The 21,538-nt window shown below is 33.2% G+C and overlaps 1 protein-coding gene across 1 annotated transcript in view; it reads left to right on the forward strand.

Moving 5' to 3' along the window:
• CWF19L2 (CWF19 like cell cycle control factor 2) overlaps nucleotides 1-21,538 on the forward strand; it is a 91,387-nt gene that overhangs the window by 21,926 nt on the left and 47,923 nt on the right. The window contains exons 7-9 of the mRNA XM_074337068.1: nucleotides 1,847-1,962; nucleotides 4,485-5,122; nucleotides 19,251-19,347. Of these exons, the coding sequence (XP_074193169.1) occupies nucleotides 1,847-1,962; nucleotides 4,485-5,122; nucleotides 19,251-19,347 (851 nt within the window). The remainder of the gene's footprint in view (nucleotides 1-1,846; nucleotides 1,963-4,484; nucleotides 5,123-19,250; nucleotides 19,348-21,538) is intronic.

Consider the following 21,538-nt stretch of genomic DNA (forward strand, 5'->3'; position numbering starts at 1 on the left):
ATGAGTTAATATACATTTAAGCATCATCTTCCATAATCTCCTTATTTGTTTTTGTGCTGTACCAGAAGTAGCTTTTTTCCCTCTATTCCTTATTTTTCCCTTTATTCTTTATTTCTGGGAATGTCCTACCTACTCTTATCTTTGTGTATAGAAATCCAACTCATGGTTTTGAGCCTGGTTTGTGAAGTTTTACCTTCCATTTAGAAATAATCCTTCCCTTTTCTATTTTTTCTGTAATTCGTTATATTGTTTTATATTTATCCAGTATTATTTTTGTTATTACTTGTATCCTTTTATTCTCATTCTCTGAGATGGCAGTTTTTTTGAGGATAGTTTTATTTATTTTTCCTTTGTCATAGTCGCATAACTCTGTACCTTGCATATATAGACACCCAAATACAAGGTGTGATCAAAAAATACAGTGAATGTTTAAACTTAAAAAATAAAAATTATTACAGTAGAAGACACATTACTATCAATCCCTCTCAAAATTTTCCCGCTCACTTGGAACACACTTAACCCATCATTCTTGCCACCTTTTGAAGCAGTTGTGGAAGTCCTCTTTCATGAGTATCTTTAGTTGCACTGTCGTGGCTGCCTTGATGTCCTGCATCGATTCAAAATGCTTACCATTCATAGTCATTTTGAATTTGGGGAAGAGCGAGAAGTTGCACCGTGCCAGATCCGATGAATAAGGTGGATGGGGACACACCATAATGCTTTTATTTGACAGGAATTGCCATACTAGAAGCAATGTGTGACATGGAGCATTGTTGTGATGGGGGATGAAACTGTTTCCCATTTCTCAGGCCGTTTTCTCTGCACATTGTTTCTTAAACACTCTAATAAGCCCTTTTAATATTCAGAGTTCACTGTAGTGTTCCTGGATACAAACTCAGCTCACACAATTCTATTAAGGTAAAAAAACATAGTTAACGTCACCTTTTTGTTAGATTGTAATTGATGCACTTTTTTCTCATGAGGAGAACTGGGTAATTTCCATTGAGAACTCTGAGCCTTAGTCTCAGGATCATAACCATAGACCCAGATTTCATCTCCCATGATGACTTGTCTTAAAAAAGCTGGCATGATCACGCAACTCCAACAAAATTGACAAACGCTGTTGCTTTTGTTTGACAGTTAAAACTTGTAGAAAAAATTTTGCACTCGCTTGCCTCATGTTCAAGTTTGTTAAAATGCTTTGAACGGTATCATAAGAGATGTTCAGATCCTTAGAAATTTCCCTAATACTCAATTGCCTGTTTGATCAAATCATTTCACTTACTCTTTCAACATTCTCTTGGGTTTTTGATGTTGAAGGATGTCCCGATCTCTCCTTGTCTTCACTTGTTTCATACCTATTACAAAATCTCTCAAACCACTTGTAAACTGTCTTCATGGTCACTGCAGCATCACCATAAACTAATTTTAACGTTTCGTGTATTTCTTTAGTACCTTTCTGCAGTTTGAAACAAAATTTCATGTTAATGTGTTGTTCGTGATCCATGATTTATGGCACACTTTAAAGTATACCTTCTCTCAACCATAGCTCACACTAACTGCATTGGACAAGTTGAAACTTGTCACACACTGTTACTAAGGTTCAATGGTTCAATGCGTTGCTTACCGTATTGAAGATCCCTGTTTTTCTGTTGGATGGCACTTGGCAGCAGCATTCACCGTATTTTGTGATCACACCTCGTATATGTTAAATTTTGAATGCACTTGTGATTTTTGTGTTCAAGGAAAAAAACTTAATTTTATGCTTTAGAAGTCATTTAAAAAGCAATACATATTAATTGTCATACGACGTGAAAAGTAACTGACATTTACTATTGGAATTTAGTTTCAGTAATAGAAGATGGTGGATTAAGCTGGCTAAGGAAGTCTTATCAAAGAATGAAGGAACAAGCTGAGAAACAAAATAGAAATTTTGAAGACATTGTAGCTGAAAGATATGGGGTGAGTATTCATATTAAGGAGATACATATTGTTTTCAGTTATATGAGAAATTAAGTGTCTAACTTTGTCAGTGTTTTGTGCCATGAAACACTTTTGAATTGAATCGATATTAAATTCCAAATCTATACACTGTTAAAGCCATTTCCTGTTTTTTGTTATTATATAAACTTATGTAATATTTGTATTGACATAATGAATATAGAACTATAGTATATAAAATTTAAATGTGTGTATTTAATGCAAAAATAACATTTTCTCATGGTGAGGAAAATTTAAATAATATAGGAAAGTCTCCATAGTGCACCTCTGGAGATAACTGCTGTTGAAATTTTGGTGTATTTCAGAGTTTTGGAATATAACAGGTTTTTTTTGTTGTTGTTGTTTTTTTAACAGTGTATGTGTACTCTTAAAACAATGAAACCATGCAGCAGGATATGATGTTTTAGGGCCAGCTCTTCCATTCACCATCTGTGGATAATCTTTCTACTTCAGTAGTTATTGATGTCTTTTTGTTTTTAATTTCCAGAAAAAAAGTAGGGTTAGAAAATAGTAAGATTTTGAAAATACGGGCAACCAAAAAAAAAAGTCAGAAAAATCATCCTTTGTTTTAAGATAATCTTTGTTAACATTTTGATACATGCATTTTCCCAGGCAAAATAAACAATTTTATTAAATTAGGCTTATAGTATCCTGCTTCTTTCACTTACTAATACAGACATAGTTGGATGCCAGTAAATATACAAATTTTAATGACCTCTTAATTTTTAATATATTTTATATAGTTTTACCATTATTTATTTAATTGCCAATGGAGGGACATTTATATGTTTTTATTTTTTCCCTTCTTAAATAGCACTGTGTGGACCATTTTTATACAATGTGTATTACATAATTATCTGTTATTTTCTTAAGATGAATTATTAAAAATGAAATTGGTAGTTTAAAGGATAGAGATACCTAAGTGAGGTACAGATATAGCCAGATTTCTCTACAGAAACATTGATCAAATTATACTCATTAAAACGATTCTTTTATCATGATTTTCAACATTCTTTATAGTCTGTTACTATGATAGGTAAACAGATTTTTTTCTTTGCTTTAATGTTATATATTGTTTACTAGTAAATTGGAATATTTTTTCATATATTTCTGTGGTCATTTATATTTTTTAGGTGAATTGATTATTGATACTATTTACTAATTTTTCCTTTGGGATATTTATTTAAGACTTTTAATCTGTTCATATTTCTTTCTCTTAGTTTCACTTTTTTAGACTATTTAACAAATATTTATTGATCACCTACTATGTGCAAAACTATGAAGATAAATCAGACATGGTTCTGGACTTCCAGGAGTAAAAGTTCATATTCTTGTAAGGGAAATAGACATACATTTCTATATATATACATAAGGTGTATGTATAAATAGACATACACAAGGTGACCTTGGTGTTATGAGCACTTCGCTCTAACCAACAGCCAACCGGCCGCCCCTGGCATGTCTTCCTTTTTTAGTGATTTTTGCCCTAATTCGTATATGGTTTGGCTTAATGATCCTTCCCCCTTCCCCGCCCCTCACCCCAAGAATAAGAAAGTGATTTGCTTTCTGATTCTTTGTATTTTTTGAAAATGACTTTTTTTGTCCATCCCAGGGAAAGATAGTTTGATTAGGAATCGAATTCTTTATAATTTTCATGCTCGTATTTACTACCCGTTCCTCTGATCCAGTCTTTTTGAAGAATTTTTTTTATATGAATTTGGGACTCAGTAATTGGGGTTTTTGAATACATGAGTCTTTGTATGCTTCACTTTCTCCCCTCTCCTATGGCTATTGGATGAGCCCTTCAGATCTGGAAAATTAGCTGGGGCAATTTTGTTACTATTATTTTGTTAATGCTTTCTTCTATCTTTGCTCTTTTTTTCTGAAAGTACTAGTATATGCATATTAAATTCTGTTAGAATTAATTGTCCATGTGTTGTTTTTGCTTATAACATATCTATTTACCATCTTTTCCTAAGTATAGAGGTCTCAGGTTAGTGTTGAATTCACTACTTTGGATTCAATCCTTTCTATTCTTCCATTCATTTCATCTTCATGGTTTAGACACACAGTTTTTATTTATAAGTCTTTCTTGTTCAACTGTGCTTTTTTTCATGACAGGCTGTTATGTTTAGTTATGTAGCAACCTCTTGTATCTCACTGATAGTACGAAATATTTTTTAAAACTTATGTCTTTACTGTTTTCTGTAATATATATTTTACCAAGTGGCCTTTCAGTTCCTAGATATTTTTTATGTAGTAATTTTTCATTGATTTTTTTTTTTTTTTTTTTTTTAAGTAATTACTTTAGGGGATTTGGTTGGGGGACAGCACAATTCAGCCCATTCAGGTAAGATCATTGTATGGGTCTTTTTCCCCCCTTTTTTGGGTTTTTCATTCATTGTGCCACAGTGGCATGTGGGGTATGAGTCATAGAGCCTTTTTAAATTTTATACATCTTGTTTAATTTTTCTTCTTTGTAGTCAATGGAAATATTTCAGTTGAAATTAGAAGAAGCTGAAAAAACTGCATCCACAAAAGAAGATTGTAGACGAGAACGTTGGAGGAAACCAACATACTCAGATAAAGAAAGTAGAAAATCAGACTTGGTCAAGTATAATAAAAGTGCAAGGGATAGATATAGTTCAACAGATATTATAAACAATAAAGATAAGTTTAGTGGTGATGAAAAAGATAATAGATCTGGGTCTTTAGAAACATACAGAAGAGACTCCAATCCAAGGCAAAATCAAGACTTTTCTTCTCTTGGAAATTTGAGACCTAAATTCTTAAGACCCTCTCATGATGAAGAACTGTCATTTCATTGCAAGTACAGAAATGTTGAATCATCTAGTTCATCTTCAGCATTGGTCGCTCAGGATTCTGTGCAGTGTCGTTTTCGAAAACCCACAGAGAGCAGTGAAGAAAGTTTATCATCATGGAATCGATCTGATGAGAGAGAAGGAGAGAGGAAACATTCAAATCAAAAGCCATTAGAAAAAAGTCGCAGTGTTGACTATCGACACATTTCAGAAGATGCAAGAGAAAACTCACAGGATGAAAGCTTGAGAGATGACTCTTTGAAAAAAGAACATCTGCAGGACACAGAGTCATTTTCTAGGTATTTTGTCATTTGTTTTTTAAACTGATAAAAGAATATTAAAGTCCAGAGGATTCAAAGAACTGAACTGTATTTTTAGAACATGAATTATTAATTAGATGTGAGTTATCTCCTGTTTCTTGAATTTGATGGAAGAGATAAGATAAGCACGTTGAACAATTCAGTATCACTTTATGGATTGCATTTCATTTCAGAGTTTTGCTTAACAAAAAAGAGCTGGAAGAAGAATTCAGTAGTTATATTTGCTCAAAATTTGTTGCTCTTTTGCAATCTGAAAAATTGAGTTAATTCTTTTAAATGGATGTGTTACAGGAGATATTTTGGTAGATTTTGTTACTGTTGCCATACTACTTTCAAAGGAAATTACTCCATTGTTAAGAATAATCATAACTGTAAATATTATGAGCCTACTGGAGGTCTGGGACTCTGAAGGAAAATATGTTGCCATAGCCCAAATACAAAGTGAAAAAAATATGTGAAAGATTCTGCAGAGTGAAGTATGAATTATAGTGATGGTTTTGCAGAGAAAGAAATAATCTGCTTTTGATAGTTGATAGGTTTTAAAGCTAATGTTAGAGTTTTCAAAACAAAATATATGTAGGATAGTGGTTGTACTTATAATGTTCAGGAAAATAGTAGCACTTACTGGTTTTATTATTCTTGTTCCTGTTACATTTATATATAGTGTTGGGTCAATAAAATAGGAAAGCCAGATTGAATGGGATATGACCTAGGAAAACTTGATTTAGCCATAGATCTGGGACTATAGGAGATAGCCATAAGTAGAAAATGAGTATCCAAAGGCTAATGATGAATTTATACTTAAATAATCATCAAAATATATTTTAAAATACCGTCAAATGAATGAAACACTGAAGGAAGAGGTTTTAGGAAATCACAGAATTTAGTGGTGACAGTAGTAATTAAACCTTATGGTTTGAGGTCATGACTCTGGTAATTGCTTTTGTTAATGACTCCATCTGAAGCTGTGGATTATAAAGCACAGTATGTAGCTTTCAGTGAGAGGAAGTGGGCAAAATCTGGATGAATGATGGGAGGTCCCATCAAAAAGGGTTGGTCCCAGGAAACCAAAGTAGAAACCTAGTTGTTTTGCCTGATAAGCATGGCAGGGATTAGAGAATACTAAGGCTTTATACATATATAATTGTCCAGGCTTCACTCCAGATATTCTGGAAGGTAGACTGTTTCTAGTCTCCAGTTACTAGTGGGATGAGGCTCTTATTTCCTGATATCAGCAGGGTTGACTTAGCATTTGGGTGATCTGTAGGTCTTGACTTCTATGACTGCAGTAAAGCAGAGTATGTGAAACAATCATATACTGTTAGTATTCTTTCTGGGTCTCTAATTGCTTCATATTTGTATGTTATATTTAAGTTGTAAGCTATAGATATATTTATTGTACAAACACTCACTAAAAGCTATATTATTTGGTCTAAAGACAATATTCTTTGTTAGCTGCATTAATTTTGATGTTACAAATGGCTTGAGGCTCTCCGTGAATTCCATGATTAACTGGCGAGGGAAAGAACAGTCTAGCAATCATTCATGTATATGTGGAAGAAAAAAAGTCCTGAGTGCATAGAGTTGTGTAAAGTAAGAGACTAAGGTAGGACCTTGAAGAATGTCGATTTTCAGGTACTAGAAAGATTCAGTGAAGGATTGTTAGAAGTTGTTAGTTTATCTGAACGTTATCATGGGTATATGTTGACTTCTTTATAAAATGTCAGAATTCTAGGGAGCATTTACAACCAATGAATTTTAGAACTAGAAAAACAAATCATGGAACTGATTTTAGAACTAGAATAAATCATAGTCTGACTCCTGCATTTTTCAAATGTGGAAACTAAGGCAACTGATGTGACTTCCATAGTGTTATTGGAATTAGGGCTGCCCGATTTAGCAAATAAGTCTCTTACAATATTTGGACATACTTATACTAAAACAGTATTTGTATCTGAAATTCCAATTTAAGGGGGTGTCGTGTATTTTATCTGCAACCATGTGTAACACCTAGCCATTTCCTAGGTCTGTGACCATTTTACAAGAGAGAACATACACGTTTACTGTTCTGATCCTTGTTATTTTTCCGATCAATATATCTTAAAGATCTTTTCACATCAGCCCATTTGTATGTACTTTTTTCATTTTAAAGGCTCTTTAATATTCTGTTGTAAAACTTAAATATAAGCTAGTATTTCTCATCGGTCTTCAGTTGATGGACTTTAGGTTTCTAGTTTGTTGCTCTTACAAATAATGCTGCAGTGAATAGTTTTGTATGTATATCTTTTTTTAAATTGATTTTTTTTAGGATTGACATTGGTCAGTAAAGCTATATAGGTTTCAAGTGTACATTTGTATGTGTATCTTTGCACACTATTTAAATATAGCTGTAAAATAAATTCAGAGGAGTGGAATTACATTTATTTTGTTGTATTAACCAATGTACACTCTTAGCAGTCATATGTGAGAATGACTTTTCCCTTCCTTGCCAGTAGTATTATTGAACTTTTTAATCTTTGCCATATACATAGTTGAGAAACATAATCTTTTCTTGATTTGCACTTCTTTAAATATGGGTAAATTTTGGCATATTTTTATAAATGTTTATTTTATTTTTGTTAACTAGTCATGTTTTGCCTACTTTCTGAGTTTTTTGTGAGAGCTCTTCATGGTGTGTAACGTATATAGTTTTTTCATCATTTGTAGATTTCCTTTCTTCTCTTTTCATCCATTCTTTCATTCATTCTTAATGTCATCAGAGCTGTCATTCTTTCCCTTTGTCCTTTTTATGCCCTGCTTAAAGCAGCTGAAAAACATCCTCTAGTAATGGCCCTGTGATTAAGAACTTTAAGCTTATTATTCTTAGCAATAAAATGTGTTTGTATATAGTTTTGTTTTGTTGGAAAATATATTAGCTGTGTATTTTCAGGAGTTTGAAGCCTAGAGTAGTATGTAACACTAGCAAAAACCAATGTGAAGTTGTTCATTTAGATTTTATGAAGTTAGTATCAGGAACTAAATCACTGTATATAATATTTTAACTTCTGGATGTCGTTCTTGGCAGAGTTTGCTCTGGCAGCCCAGAAGGTCAAGAGAGGGATGCTAGGTCCTGAAGGCTTTGAGTATAGTCCTGAGATCTTTAGGAGAGAAAATTTGAGGACAAGTGGTGAGAATAATTAGAGGGAGGAGATCTCTGAACACTCAACAGGCAAAGAATAATTGCAATATAATATACTCAAAGTTTCTGAAATGTCATTGGGCTGGAGCTCTTTTAACTACTTCTTCATTAAAAGTTTTCAGCCAGAGGGATTGTGTGTGTGTGTGTGTGTGTGTGTGTGTGTGTGTGTATGTGTTGTAAAGAGAATACATTTTAATGGGAAAATAGGATTTGCTTTTTAGAAATTAATTACGAAGACAACTTCTGAAATTATACTAGTAATCCTGCAACATGAGAAATGCTTTTACTTTCTTCTTTTTGTAGAATAATTGCAAGTGTCATAGTCATGTTTCTTTCAGTGGATCTGCTCATCATTATAGATGTTTAGGGAAAGTAAAGGTCAGTTCCTTGCTGTTTGCTGCAGAGCAGTGTCTTTGTTGTGGTACTTAACAAGATGAAATAATGTATTCTTCAGTCGTTGTGTGTCCCAAACTCATTTAATGTCTTTATTTGATACCTGTTACTGTTGTATTAAGTATGTTGAAGTATCTGTCAGTATTGAAAATACTAGTATCAGACATGTTCAGAATTCTCGTATATCATCTCATTTATCCTCATCTACTGCTCATCTCCTAATGAACAATTTAATTCCTGTTAGAAAATACCACCTCCTCAAAAAAAAAATGTGGAGTACGAGTTTCATGACAGTGAAAGTTGCCTCAAAAGATCTTTAAAAAGGTCTGTGAGATTACAGTTATCTCCTTGAAGCTTGCAAGCTTAGGTTGGACTTCAGCATACCTTTGTTGCCCTCTCTTAATTGAATTTTTAAGTTGCGTACTGAGAAGTGAAAGGAAGAGTAAAGTGAAGAGAAAGGTCAAGTAAAATGACAAAGATGTGCGTTTGAATAGACTATAATAGAGGTCTTTGGCACTTTAATCAAGAATATTATTGTAAAAGGATTTATAAGCCAGATTTCATGGAATAAATTATGATTATTAACTTATTAATCGTGAGATGGTAGAGATAGGAAATACAGATGGGAGACATGGGTTAAATGAAGTGCCTCCTCTACCTTTTATTTTCTTTTAAGGTAGAGATACTTGACTATGTTTATGTCATAGTGGGAATGAGTATCAATTTTAGAAGAAGCTAAACATGTGAATGAATGTATGTCCAGTGTACTCATACAAGTAGAAGGATTAGCCTTGGGGGGAAATGTTAAAGAGGAAAGTGTGGCTACAGATTGTGGGTGACAAGAGAAAATTATAGAAATCCTTTTTTAATGACTTAGGTAGGTGTATTTCAACATAGGACCTCCAGAATATTGGTGTTCCTTTTGGTCTCTATATGGACCACAATGAGTTTGGTAGCTTAACGGGAAAAAAAAGCGATGCAACAATTTGGTTCACACACAGCTCACAAATTGAAATGTCTTCTCATTGTTATGATTTCCTGCTATTAGCTTATTTTACTGAAAAACATTGATGAACCTTTGGAACAAAATTACCTTACAATTGTTAGACCATGTTTCCTTCAAATAATCCTTGGAAACTGAAAGTTTGAGAAACAGACTGTTTCTTTTACGCATTCAAATTTGAGGGAAAAAGTACCTGGTATGAAGGGGAGGTTGTTTTTGTATCAAGGATATCCCTTGGAACTTAGACAACTTTGACATACTCTCTCTGCTATTCATCTTAAATTTACTGAATGGTTCTATTTCCTAGGTCTGTTGGTGTGAAAATAATTATGACGTAATATGTGCCTTCAAGGAACTCACAGTATTGAAGAACCAGTTAGGTAGACATGTGAAAAGTATGGTACATAAATGCTATGCTTCTTATAGATACAGGTATAGTATAGGTACTTACAGTACTTACATACAACAACGGGTGATTAACTCTTCTGGGATACGATTAGGGGCAACAGAATCTGGGAAAGTTGTGAGGTGTTGAAGGATGAACCCATTGGACAGTAAATGGGAAAGGGCAACTAACATGGAGGGGAAAACATGAAGACACAGCATGGTATATAGTTTAGCATTTGCAAATAATATTTGGAGTGTTGATGCAGTAGCGCCCTGAGAGAAGGGTATATCTCTGTCTAGTCTTTACATCTCTGAATTCTTTTAGCTTCTCAATAATTTATGGTTGTAGTTGAATGACAGGAAAATGAGTAGGCAGATATTGCAAATATTGCTTTGTACACCCTGTGAATGGCTCCAGAAGTCATGTTTATGAGTTGGACATTATTCTACAGTGATAGGAAAGAAGTATCTCAAGGATTTGAATAGATCAGGTTTGTGTTTTATAAAGACTAGAAGGTAGTGTGAAGTTTACTTTGGGAAATGGAACAGATTTAAGGCTGATACCCTGATTAAGAGGCTATAGCCAAGAGACAAGCAGTCATGAACCAGAGGAGTGAATGTAGAGAAGAGCAGGAGCTTGAGTTGGCATCCATGGCTCAGTGATGAAGCTTTTAATGCTGTGGCTCCCTGAAAATATTTGGTTCCTTCTTACATATGCCCCAGCTCTGGGCATTCTTTTTAAAACTGTTCTTGAAGAGATTTCACCATTGGATTTTAAGCATCATGAACAAAGGACTGATTGGAGAATTCTTTGACTTAGTAATTGGCTTTCATTGGCAGAGGGAACTGACAGCCATTATTGAGCATCAGGTTAGCTGCTGTGTTTGAATTTTTTATATATATTTTTTATCTTTCAATTACAGTTGACATACAATATTCTGTTAGTTTCAGGTGTACAAGATACTGATTAGACATTTATATGCCTTACAAGGTAATCACCCTGATAAATCTAGTACCCATCTGACAACATTCGTAGCTATTACCATATGTATTATTGACTATATTCCTCATGCTATAGCCTATGTCCCCATGACTATTTTGTAACTACCAATTTGTACATCTTAATCCCTTCTCTTTCACCCATCCGTCCAACTCCTTTCCCATCTGACAACCATCAAAATGTTCTTTGTATCTATGATTTTGTTTCTGTTTTGTTTGTTCATTTTTTTTGTTCTTTAGATTCCACATATAAGTGAAATCATATGACATTTGTCTTCTCTGACCTACTCCACTTAGTACAATACCCTCTGGGTTCATCCATGTTGTTGCAGGTGGCAAGATTTCATTCTTTTTTAATGTCTGAGTAATATTCCTTTGCAGGTATGTACCACCTCGTCTTTATTCGTACATCCATTGATGGACACCAGGCTGCCTCCGTATCTTGGCTATTGTAAACAATGCTGCAATGAACAAATGGATGCATACATCCCTTCGAAGTAGTGTTTTGGGTTCCTTCAGATAAATACCCTGAAGTGGGATTACTGGGCCCTTCTTTGTCTCTTTATAGCTTTTGTCTTAAAGTCTGTTTTGTCTGGTATAAGTATTGCTACCCAGATGTTTTTGTTCGTTTCCATTTTCATAAAATAATTTTTTTCATCCCTTTACTTTCATTCTGTGTGTGTCTTTCGGTCTGAAGTGAGTCTCTGGTAGGCAGCATATATAAGTTTCTCATTTTGTTTGTTTCTTTTACTCATTCAAATTTGAAAAAAGGTATCTGGTCTAAGGGGTGGTTATTTATGTATCTGAGATGTCCCTTGGAACTAAAATTAGATAACTTTACAAATTCTCTCTGCTATTATATTTCTGTAATTATATTACTGCAATTACTGTAATTTTATTCATCATTGCATTTAATTTTGATAATGTGAAGGTAGGTATTAATCATTTTCTTGATTTCATGCCTCTGGGGGGTTGAGATACTTGCTCAATCTTAAAGGTAGTAAATGGCAGAGTCTGGATTTAAACCCATGTCAGTCTGACTGCAAAATTCCTTTTCTTGTAATACTAAGAGGGATTTCCGATTTCTTGCTGGGATGATACAAGGTCATGATTGTTATTATAAAGAAAAAGCTTTTAGTGCTTTATGAAAAGCTTGTATTAGGAACTCTTCAAATTGTAGTAGTGTATTTTAGGTTTTTATATTTTATATAAATAGATATTTTTGTATCTATTAGTAGACATGAATCTGTTGACCTGTTGACATTTGAATAGTGGTTTATTAACATCCCTAAAATCTTTCTTCTCAAAAGGAGATGGGTTGGTGGATGCCTTTTGGCCTTCATTCTTCATTCTTCTGATCCTATCAAACTCAAAGCTTGCTTGCAGAATGGCTTGTTTTCTGAATGACTGAGCTCAAGAAATCCTGTGTGGACTCGTGTCTGGATTATAGTAGGCTTCTACTGGATTAACAGAGAAGGGTTTGGAGAAATATTGGGGAAACCACCCCCTTATCCATTTTATCTCTCCTCTGTTCTTTACTTTCTCAGTCGGCTGGTGTTGAGATGAAAATGGATGAACTAGACATCACTGCAGGAAAAAAATTAAGCACTTAGCAGTGAAGAAAGGCAGAAAAAAAAGAAAAGCAGCCAGGAAGTTTCTCACTTAGGAAGCTGGGTAGTATGAGAGGCAGATCCTCAAGCAAGCTGACTACTTGGGGGAGTAATATTGTTTAGATATTGATATTGTTTAGAAGGGGCATGAACTGTGGTTATTTATTTTACATTATACATACATGTAAAAGTTTAATTCTATAATTTCCACATAGAGGACAGGAATAGTAAATATTCAAAGCAGAGAATTTTGGAAAATAAATTGAATGGAAAAGAATGCAAATTGAGAAAAGTTGTGTTGATTAGTAAGTCAAAATTTTTATTAAAATATGATTGGGTTGCCTGCAAATTCAAATAAATTATATTTACAATACAATAGAAATGACTTATACTTCAGAATTTAATTTAAAAAAGTTATTGCAAACTATTTTCCATACAAAAAAAGCACAACTAATGATACAAACAGTACCTCAACCCACAGAAGCATATAAAAAGTAATAACATTCTCCTGCTTACACAAATGCAGTGCCCCTACTGTTCATCTTAATTGGTTTTTTAAATGTAGACTGGAAGAACTTAAGGGGAACAAAAATATGTTACTTTCTAATGGTTCTTTACATGAAATATTTTAGTTTTCTTAGTCTAAGGACCAGAGTATTGTATTTCCTTTTACCAGTGTAAGAAACGGTTCATATAGAATTTCTGCATAAATTAGTGTCTTTTAAAAAAACCTCAAGTTCTATTAGAATATCTGTATTTTTTGCCAAAAAGGAATCCATTGTTCAAAAATAATTTCCATATATGATTGTTAGGTCTAGTTTTAATTTAGAGGTTTATTTATATATTTTGCTATTACTTTTTCGTAATGTATGTTGAGAACTCTGGTTAAATTCAGTAGGGTATGATGAAATCTAGGAATTCAGAAAAACTGGTAATATTATAGATATACACTTTATGTTTGAGATTATGACAGATTTTTTCCTACTTAAAAACATTTTTATCACTCTTTAAGGGGTTTTAAAAACTATTGAAGTATAATTGATCTAATAAATTGCATATATATATATGTAGTATACAATTTGGTAAGTTTTGGAATATGTGCATTCTAACAAAATCATCACACCCACCCCAAGTTTCCTGGTTCCCTTCGTAATCCCTGTCTCCTACCTTTCCTCACACCCTCCCAACCCTCTTAGACAACCATTCATCTTTCTTTCTTGATAGAGACTTGATTGCATTTTCTAGTCTAATATAAATGGTATCATATGTAATGCACTCTTTTTTTCCGGTTTCTGTCACTAAGCATAATTATTTTGAGCTTTATCCATGTTGCATATAATAATAGTTCATTCCTTTTTATTGATGGGTATTATGCCTTTCATAGATATACAACAATTTGATTTTCCATTCATCTGTTGGTAGACATTTAGAATTTTTCCAGTTTTGGGCGATTATAAATAAAGCTTTGAACATTTATGTACAAGTCTTCTGTATGTACATATAGTTTCTTTTCTCTTGGGTGAATACCTAGGAGAGTAATGGCTAGATCATATGGTAATCATGTTTAAATTTTAGGAAACTGTCAAACTGCTTACCAAGTGGTTGTATCATTTTGTATTACCACCAATAGTGTATGAGACTCCCAATTACTCCACATTCTTGTAGGATCTTGGTATGGTCAGCCTTTTTAATTTTACTTATTCTAGTGGATGTGTAGCAGTATCTCATGATTTTAATTTGCATTCGCCTAGTGACTACTAATATTGAGCATTTGCTCATGTGCTTATTTGCTTTGGATATCTATATGACACTTGATCTTAGCCAAAAGGCAGAGAGGCGATCAGATATCTATTTGTAAGGTGATTAGAATGTGTAGTGATTTTACTTCTCTCATTTCTTTATTGGTAATTTGTATCTTTTTATTTTCTTGATCAGTCAAGGTAGAGGTTTATCAATTTCATTGTCTTAATCACCTTTTGGTTTCATTGAATTTTTAAATTGTTTTTCTGTTGTTTTGGTTTTTTAAATTTAATTTATTTCCACTCTGATTTTTATTTTTCTTGTCTTCTGATTACTTTGGGTTTAATTCATTCTCTTTGCTTTCTTAGTTGTAAGCAGAGATCATTGATTTGAGATCTTTCTTCTTTTCTAATAGAAGCATATAGTGCTATGAATTTTCCCCTAAGTACTACTTTATAAGCATCCCACAAATTCTTATATGTTGTGTTTCTATTTCTATTCAGTTCAAAATACTTCCAAATTTCACTTTGATTTTGTTCTTGACCCATGGGTAACTTACAGGTATACTATTCCAAATAGTTTAGGATTTTTCCAGAGATCTTTGTTAATGATTTCTAATTTAATTTCACTGTGGTCAGAGAACATAGTTTTTATGACTTGAATTCCTTTATATGTTGAGACTTGTTTCATGGCTCAGAGTATGGTTTATCTTGGTAAATGTTTTGTATGCACTTGGAAAGAATGTATATTTTACTGTTTGGTGGAGTATTCTGTGAATGTCCATTAGGTCATGTTAGTTGATAGTGTTATTCAAGTCTTCCATATACTTGCTGATTTTCTGTTTACTTAATGTATCAAGTATTTAGAGTAGGGTCTTGAAATCTGCTACAATTGTAGATTTGTCTGTTTTTCCTGCAGTTTTGTCAATAGTTTGAAGCTCTGTTATTAGGTGCATACAGGTTTAGAGATTCTTCTGTACTCTATGGATTGATCTCTTTTTTATATGAAGTGATTGTCTTTGTCCTTGATGATATTTTTTACTCTGAAATCCAATTTGTCTGATATTAAAGAAGCCACTTTAGCTTTCTTTTGACTAGTGTTAAAATGATACATATTTCCTCATTCTTTTATGTTTAACGTATTTATGTCTTTAACAGTGCATTTCTTGTAATTGAGTTTTGCTTGTTTATCCATCTGACAATTTCTGCTTTTTTAAAAAATATTTTTTTCAATTATAGTTGACATTCAATATTATATTAGTTTCAGGTATACAGCATAGTGGTTAGACATTTATATAACTTACAGAATGATCACCCTGAAGAGTCTAGTACCCATCTGACACCATACATAGTTATTGCAATCTTATTGACCAGATTCCCTATGCTGTACTTCACATCCTCGTGACTTTTTATAACTGGTAATTTGCACATCTTAATCCTTTCCCTTTTTCACCCATCCCCCCAACCGTCCTCCCATCTGTCAACTCTCAGTTTGTTCTGTGTCTATGAGTTTGTTTATTCATTTATTTTGTTTTTTACATTCCACATATAAGTGAAAGTATATAGTATTTGTCTTTTTCTGTCTGACTTTTTCACTCAGCATAATGCCCTCTGGGTTTATCCATGTGGTCACAAATAGCACATTTTCACTCTTTTATTGCTGAGTAATATTCTATTGTATATATGTATCACATCTTCTTTATCCATTTGTCTGTCAGTGGACACTTAGGTTGCTTTCATATCTTGGCTGTTGTGAATAATGCTGCAATGAACATAGGGATGCATATGTCTTTCTTAATTAGTGTTTGGATTTCTTCCAATAAATAATCAGAATTGCTGGGTCCATCTTTGTCTCCTGTTATAGACTTTGTTTTAAAGTCTGTTTTGTCTGATGTAAGTATTGCTACTCCTAATTTGTTTCATTTCGATTTGCATGAAGTATCTTTTTCCACACTTTTACTTTCAGTCTGTGCATGTCTTTCAATCTGAAGTGAGTCTCTTATAGCCAGCATATGTATGGGTCTTGTTTTCTTACCCATTCAGCCACCCTATGTCTTTTGTTTGGAGCATTTAATCCATTTACATTAAAAATGATTATTGATAGGTATGGCATTACAGCCATTTTGTTTTCATATTTTGATTTTTTTTATCTTCTTCTTAAAGAAGTCACTTTAACACTAACATTTTTTGTAATACTGGTTTGGTGGTGATGAATTCCTTTAGCTTTTTCTTGTCTGGGAATCTCTTTACTTGTCCTTCGATTCTAAATGATAGCCTTGCTGGATAGAGTAATTTCGGTTGTAGGTCCTTACTTTTCATCACTTTGAATATTTCATGCCAATCCATTCTGGCCTGAATTTCTGCTTTTGAATTCAGGTGTCTAGACCATTTTTATATGTGATATAGTTAGGTTCAGATCTGTGATTTTACTATGTGTTCTCTTTGTCCTGTCTGTTCCTTGTTTTCATTTTTCTCTTTATCTGACTTCTTTTGGATTGAGTTGTTTTATGATTCTATTTCATTTTTCTTCATATATATATGTATGTATATATATATGTGTGTGTGTATATATATATATATACACACACACATATTTTAGTGGTTTTCTTAGCTTTGCATAGTATACATCTTTAGCGTATCTACTTTGAAGTGATATAATGCCACTCCTATATGGTATCAGAACTTTACAATAGTTTACTTATATTTCTCTCCTCCTGTCCTTTCTGTTACTGTTGTCATACACTTTACTTAAACTTTTCATAAACCCCTCATATGTTGTCATTATTTTTGTTTAAATCATTATCTGAAGTAGTGTTAAGTAATGAGAATAAAATGTTATATATTTATCCTTGTCAAATTTGTGTTGTTCTTCCTTCCTTTGGGTTGATCCATATTTCCGTCTGGTATAATTTTTCTTCTGCCTGGAGGCTTCTCCACAAAGCATTCTTTTTGCTTTTTTATGTCTAAAAAAGTCTTCATTTCACTTTTGCTGTTGAAAGATATTTTCACTTGATGTAAAACTCTAGGTTGACAATATAAAGTACTTTAAATGTTGCTGCTGTTTTCTTGCTTGCATTATTTCTGATGAGAAATCTGCTGTCATCCTTACTTTTGTTTCTATGCATACATTTTGTTTCCCCCTTATTTGCTTTTAAAATGTTCTATCATTAGTTTTGATCAATTTGATTATGATGTGCCTTAATGTAGATTTTAAAAAATTTTTTGTACTTGGGATTCCTTGAACTTCTTTGATCTATGTAAATTTATTAGTTTTTAACAAATTTGGAAAATTTTGGCCTCTGTTTCTTTTGTATTCCATTCCTCTTCAAGGATTCCAATGACATGAATATTAAGGTATTTAAGGTTATCCCTCAGCTCTCTGATGCTCTTTTCATTTTTAAAAATTCTTTCCAGTCTTTTGGTTTCATTTTGTATAGTTTCTAATGCTTCAAGTTCACTAATAGTTTCTTTTGCAGTCTAATGTTCCAGTAAACCTATCCAGTGTATTTTTTATACACTAATTTTCATCAGTAGAAATTGAATTCGATCTATTTTATATCTTAGTTGTTTCTAACTTTGCAACATATGAAATAGTACAGTTATAATAATAACTTCTAGTGCCCTTGTCACATCTGTGTCAGTTTTGGGTTCATTTTGGTGGATAGATTTTTCTCCTAATTATGGGTCTATTTTTCTATGTCTTTGTAGGTCTGGTAATCTTTGATTGGATACTAGACATTATGAATATTTGTTGAGTGCTGGATATTTTTGCATTTCTATAAATATTCTTGAGACTTGGGACATGGTTAAGTTAATTGGAAACCCTTTGATCATTTTGGCTCTTGTTTTAACATTTGTTAGGTAGGCGTAGGGCTTATTATTTTCCGCTAATGAAGCAAGACCCTTAATATTCTACCCAGTGCTTTGTGAATTTTGACTTTTCCTAGTCTGGCTAGTGAGACCACGCACTGTTTCCAGAAGTGCTGAATACTGTTTCTCTAACCGTTTCGGATAGTTCGTTTCCTGACTGTGGGTAGCTTCTTGCTGAGTATTTCAGGGGAGCTCTCTGTGGTTCTCTGGGATTTTCTCATTGTGCAGCTCTCTCCTCTTTAGCTGCCTTGGAGTTCTTGGACTCTTAGTGATTTCTCCTTCTTGAGGAGTCAGGCTCTGCCTGGGTTTATCATCTGTGCATTGTAGTCTTGAATCTCTCTAAGGTAGGAACCTGGGGCAACTTTGTATGTGCCAGGAATCTGACACTGGCTGGATATTTTTCTTCTGTGAAGCTTCCATAGTATAGGTTTGGTACATAAGCTTAGTCATCAATTAGTTCATGTGGTCTAATTTTGGATTGACTTTGCAAAAGAACACCTGATCATTGTTTTTATTCTTTGAATATAGTTAAATGTCATTTCCTGCTTAGAGTTTTTTACGTTATTAGTAACATTACCTTGGATGAGAAGAGTTTCCCCAGATGTGTAGAATTATGGCCTGATTTTAGTGTTTTTGTTTGTTTCTTTTTTAGAATGAGGATGGGAATATTAAATAATGCAGAATAGTTGACTTGCGTTATTTACCTTGTTGTCACTGAGACTTTAGTAGCTGCCACAGACCATCCTGGCATTATAACAGAGTACTTAAAAAATTTATGATGGAACATTGAGATTTTATATATATTAGGATCTTGATCTGTGGGCACTGATGCTTTGTTGAGGTCATTTAAAGTAACATTTGAGTCTTGATATTGTTCCTTGCCTTATACCTATGTTTCATCTGCTTTTAATCTGACCTGTTCAAACAGAAATAGTCCAGAGGATGAGACCATCCACATCTTGAGTGTTGATGAGCAGAACAAGTTGGGAGCCAAGATTATCAAGGCAGAGATGATGGGGAATATGGTAAGACTTATATGTTGTTCTTTTGCAGAACAGTAATTGAGTATTTAACATCTGAAGAGTAATTTTGGAAGTTCCTTAGCAATGTGGATATAGCACACTTTGAAAATAACTGCTGCTTACTGATTCTTTAAAGAAATTCTTGAACACTTCTAAAAACAATACTGTCTATGTCTAAATTATCTACTTTGTCAGATTTCTGAAATTTAAGATCCTAGGGAACTAAATAAATACTTCTACATTACATTTTTACTGTGCTATTTGCTTTACTTTTGCACTTCTAACTTATTGAACATGTATGAAGGAGATACAGATATTTCTGCCTTTTCCTTTTTTCAGTCATATATTATTGAGAACGTGTTACTTTTTAAAATTCTCTTACATAGAAACCTAAAAATTGATCTCCTATGAAGGATTAATTTACTCAAATTTTAAGTCAATGTGTTTGTGCCTGATAATGTGTTAGATGCTTTGTATAGGTTAGCTCATTTAATTTTTACAGTAATGTGGTTTACCTCAGAATTGAATAGAAATAGGGATGATTTGGTAAGAGTTGCATCTATCTATTATCTATCTATCTATCTATCTATCTATCTATCTATCTATCTATCTATCTATCTTTCTATCTATTATATTGTCACATTCCTGTTATACTAATATGTGTTACATTGCACCTGGCAGAGTAGCAAAGTCAGATAGCTTTTTATGTCTTGACAGAATAGATTCCTTCATGGTCATATGTATGTACTCATCTCAAATTCAAATATAAGTCATCTTTAAGTTGTCTTCTGTTTTGGTATGCTATCAATACAAAACCCTTTAGTAGAACAAAAGGTGGCTAAACAAGATACTTCTGTTATTAGTCTGTATATATAATAAAAGTTGTATCTTATATATGCTGCTCTCTCTCCCTCTTTGAATCTGGTCCTTGGTGACACTGAACTTCAGCTCAGAACTTTAGCTCAGAAATTGGTAAGAGAGATAAGGTAACAACAATAACAATAGCAGAAAATAAAGTTTGAGTTTTGAAAGAACAAGAATCATGTGAAAGAGAGATCAAGTTAGGATAACTTATCTTAAAAGTGTTCTTACGTTTATGGAACCATGGCAGTGGAGTATTCTGTTTTTTGCTTACCATATAAATCTATTTAATTTCTTTGTGATGTATTGCTTTGTATATCAGTTGTTTTATATAAATTCCTATAGCCTTCCTAAAGTAAAAATGAAATACATTCAGAATTTTTATCTAAATTACTTAGCAATAAAGAAGGTGATATTTTCAGTCTTGTGATGTCTCCATCTTAAAAATAACAAATTTTGAGGACTGGAAGTTTATAATATCTAAGGAACTATAAAAATGTCATTCTTAAGGTTATGTATTTCCTCCATCTCCCAATCTCCCCTAAAATATATGCCCTTGTAATTATTTACTTTCAAAGCATAAACAAATGCCACAGGTATTTGAGAAGTTTGTAACTGATATAAATTCATTAAAAAGTGACATAGTAGGCTGTGAAATTTAGGTGATGGCTGCATGGGTGTTCGCTGTGCTATTTTCCATTCTTTTTCTGTCCTTTGGAACTAGTTCCCACCAGTTGCTTCTTCTCTTCTATGGAATCTTCAGTTTCTTTTTCCTCTTTTGGCCCTTTTCCCATTCCTTGCAAATATGCTTAAGTCGCTATGTCCTTAAAACAAACAAACAAACACAAACAAAAAACAACTTTCTTTTCCCTGAGCAAATTTACCATCCTCCTCTGGCAAACCAGTGAGAAAGGGTGATCCAGGCAGGGCAGCATGGGTAAGGGTACAAAGGTGAGAGTAGGATGGTAGATTTTAAAGATGGCACATATTGTTCTGCGTGTTTATGGAGTAAAATATATGAGGGTATAAGAAGAAGAGGTTGGATAGCTAGACAAAGATCAAATGTCTGTTCTCATCCTGACTATATCTCCCAGTTTCATGGTTTAGTTAACATCCTTATGAGAATGTGACTCTCACATCTGTAACTAGGTCTACACTTTATCCAGAGCTCTAAACTAGTATTTTCAGTTGTCTGCTACACTTTTATGGGTGTACCATAACTTCCGATCATATAAAACCATTCCCTTTTATGTACTTTCCCTTCTCTTAATTGTGTGATCATCTCTGTTTTTCTGAGTTAAAATCTCAGGAGAAGTCCTTAATTAATTCTGGC

This window comes from Rhinolophus sinicus, linkage group LG06 (genome assembly GCF_036562045.2).
Source record: "Rhinolophus sinicus isolate RSC01 linkage group LG06, ASM3656204v1, whole genome shotgun sequence".
Taxonomy (NCBI): Eukaryota; Metazoa; Chordata; class Mammalia; order Chiroptera; family Rhinolophidae; genus Rhinolophus; species Rhinolophus sinicus.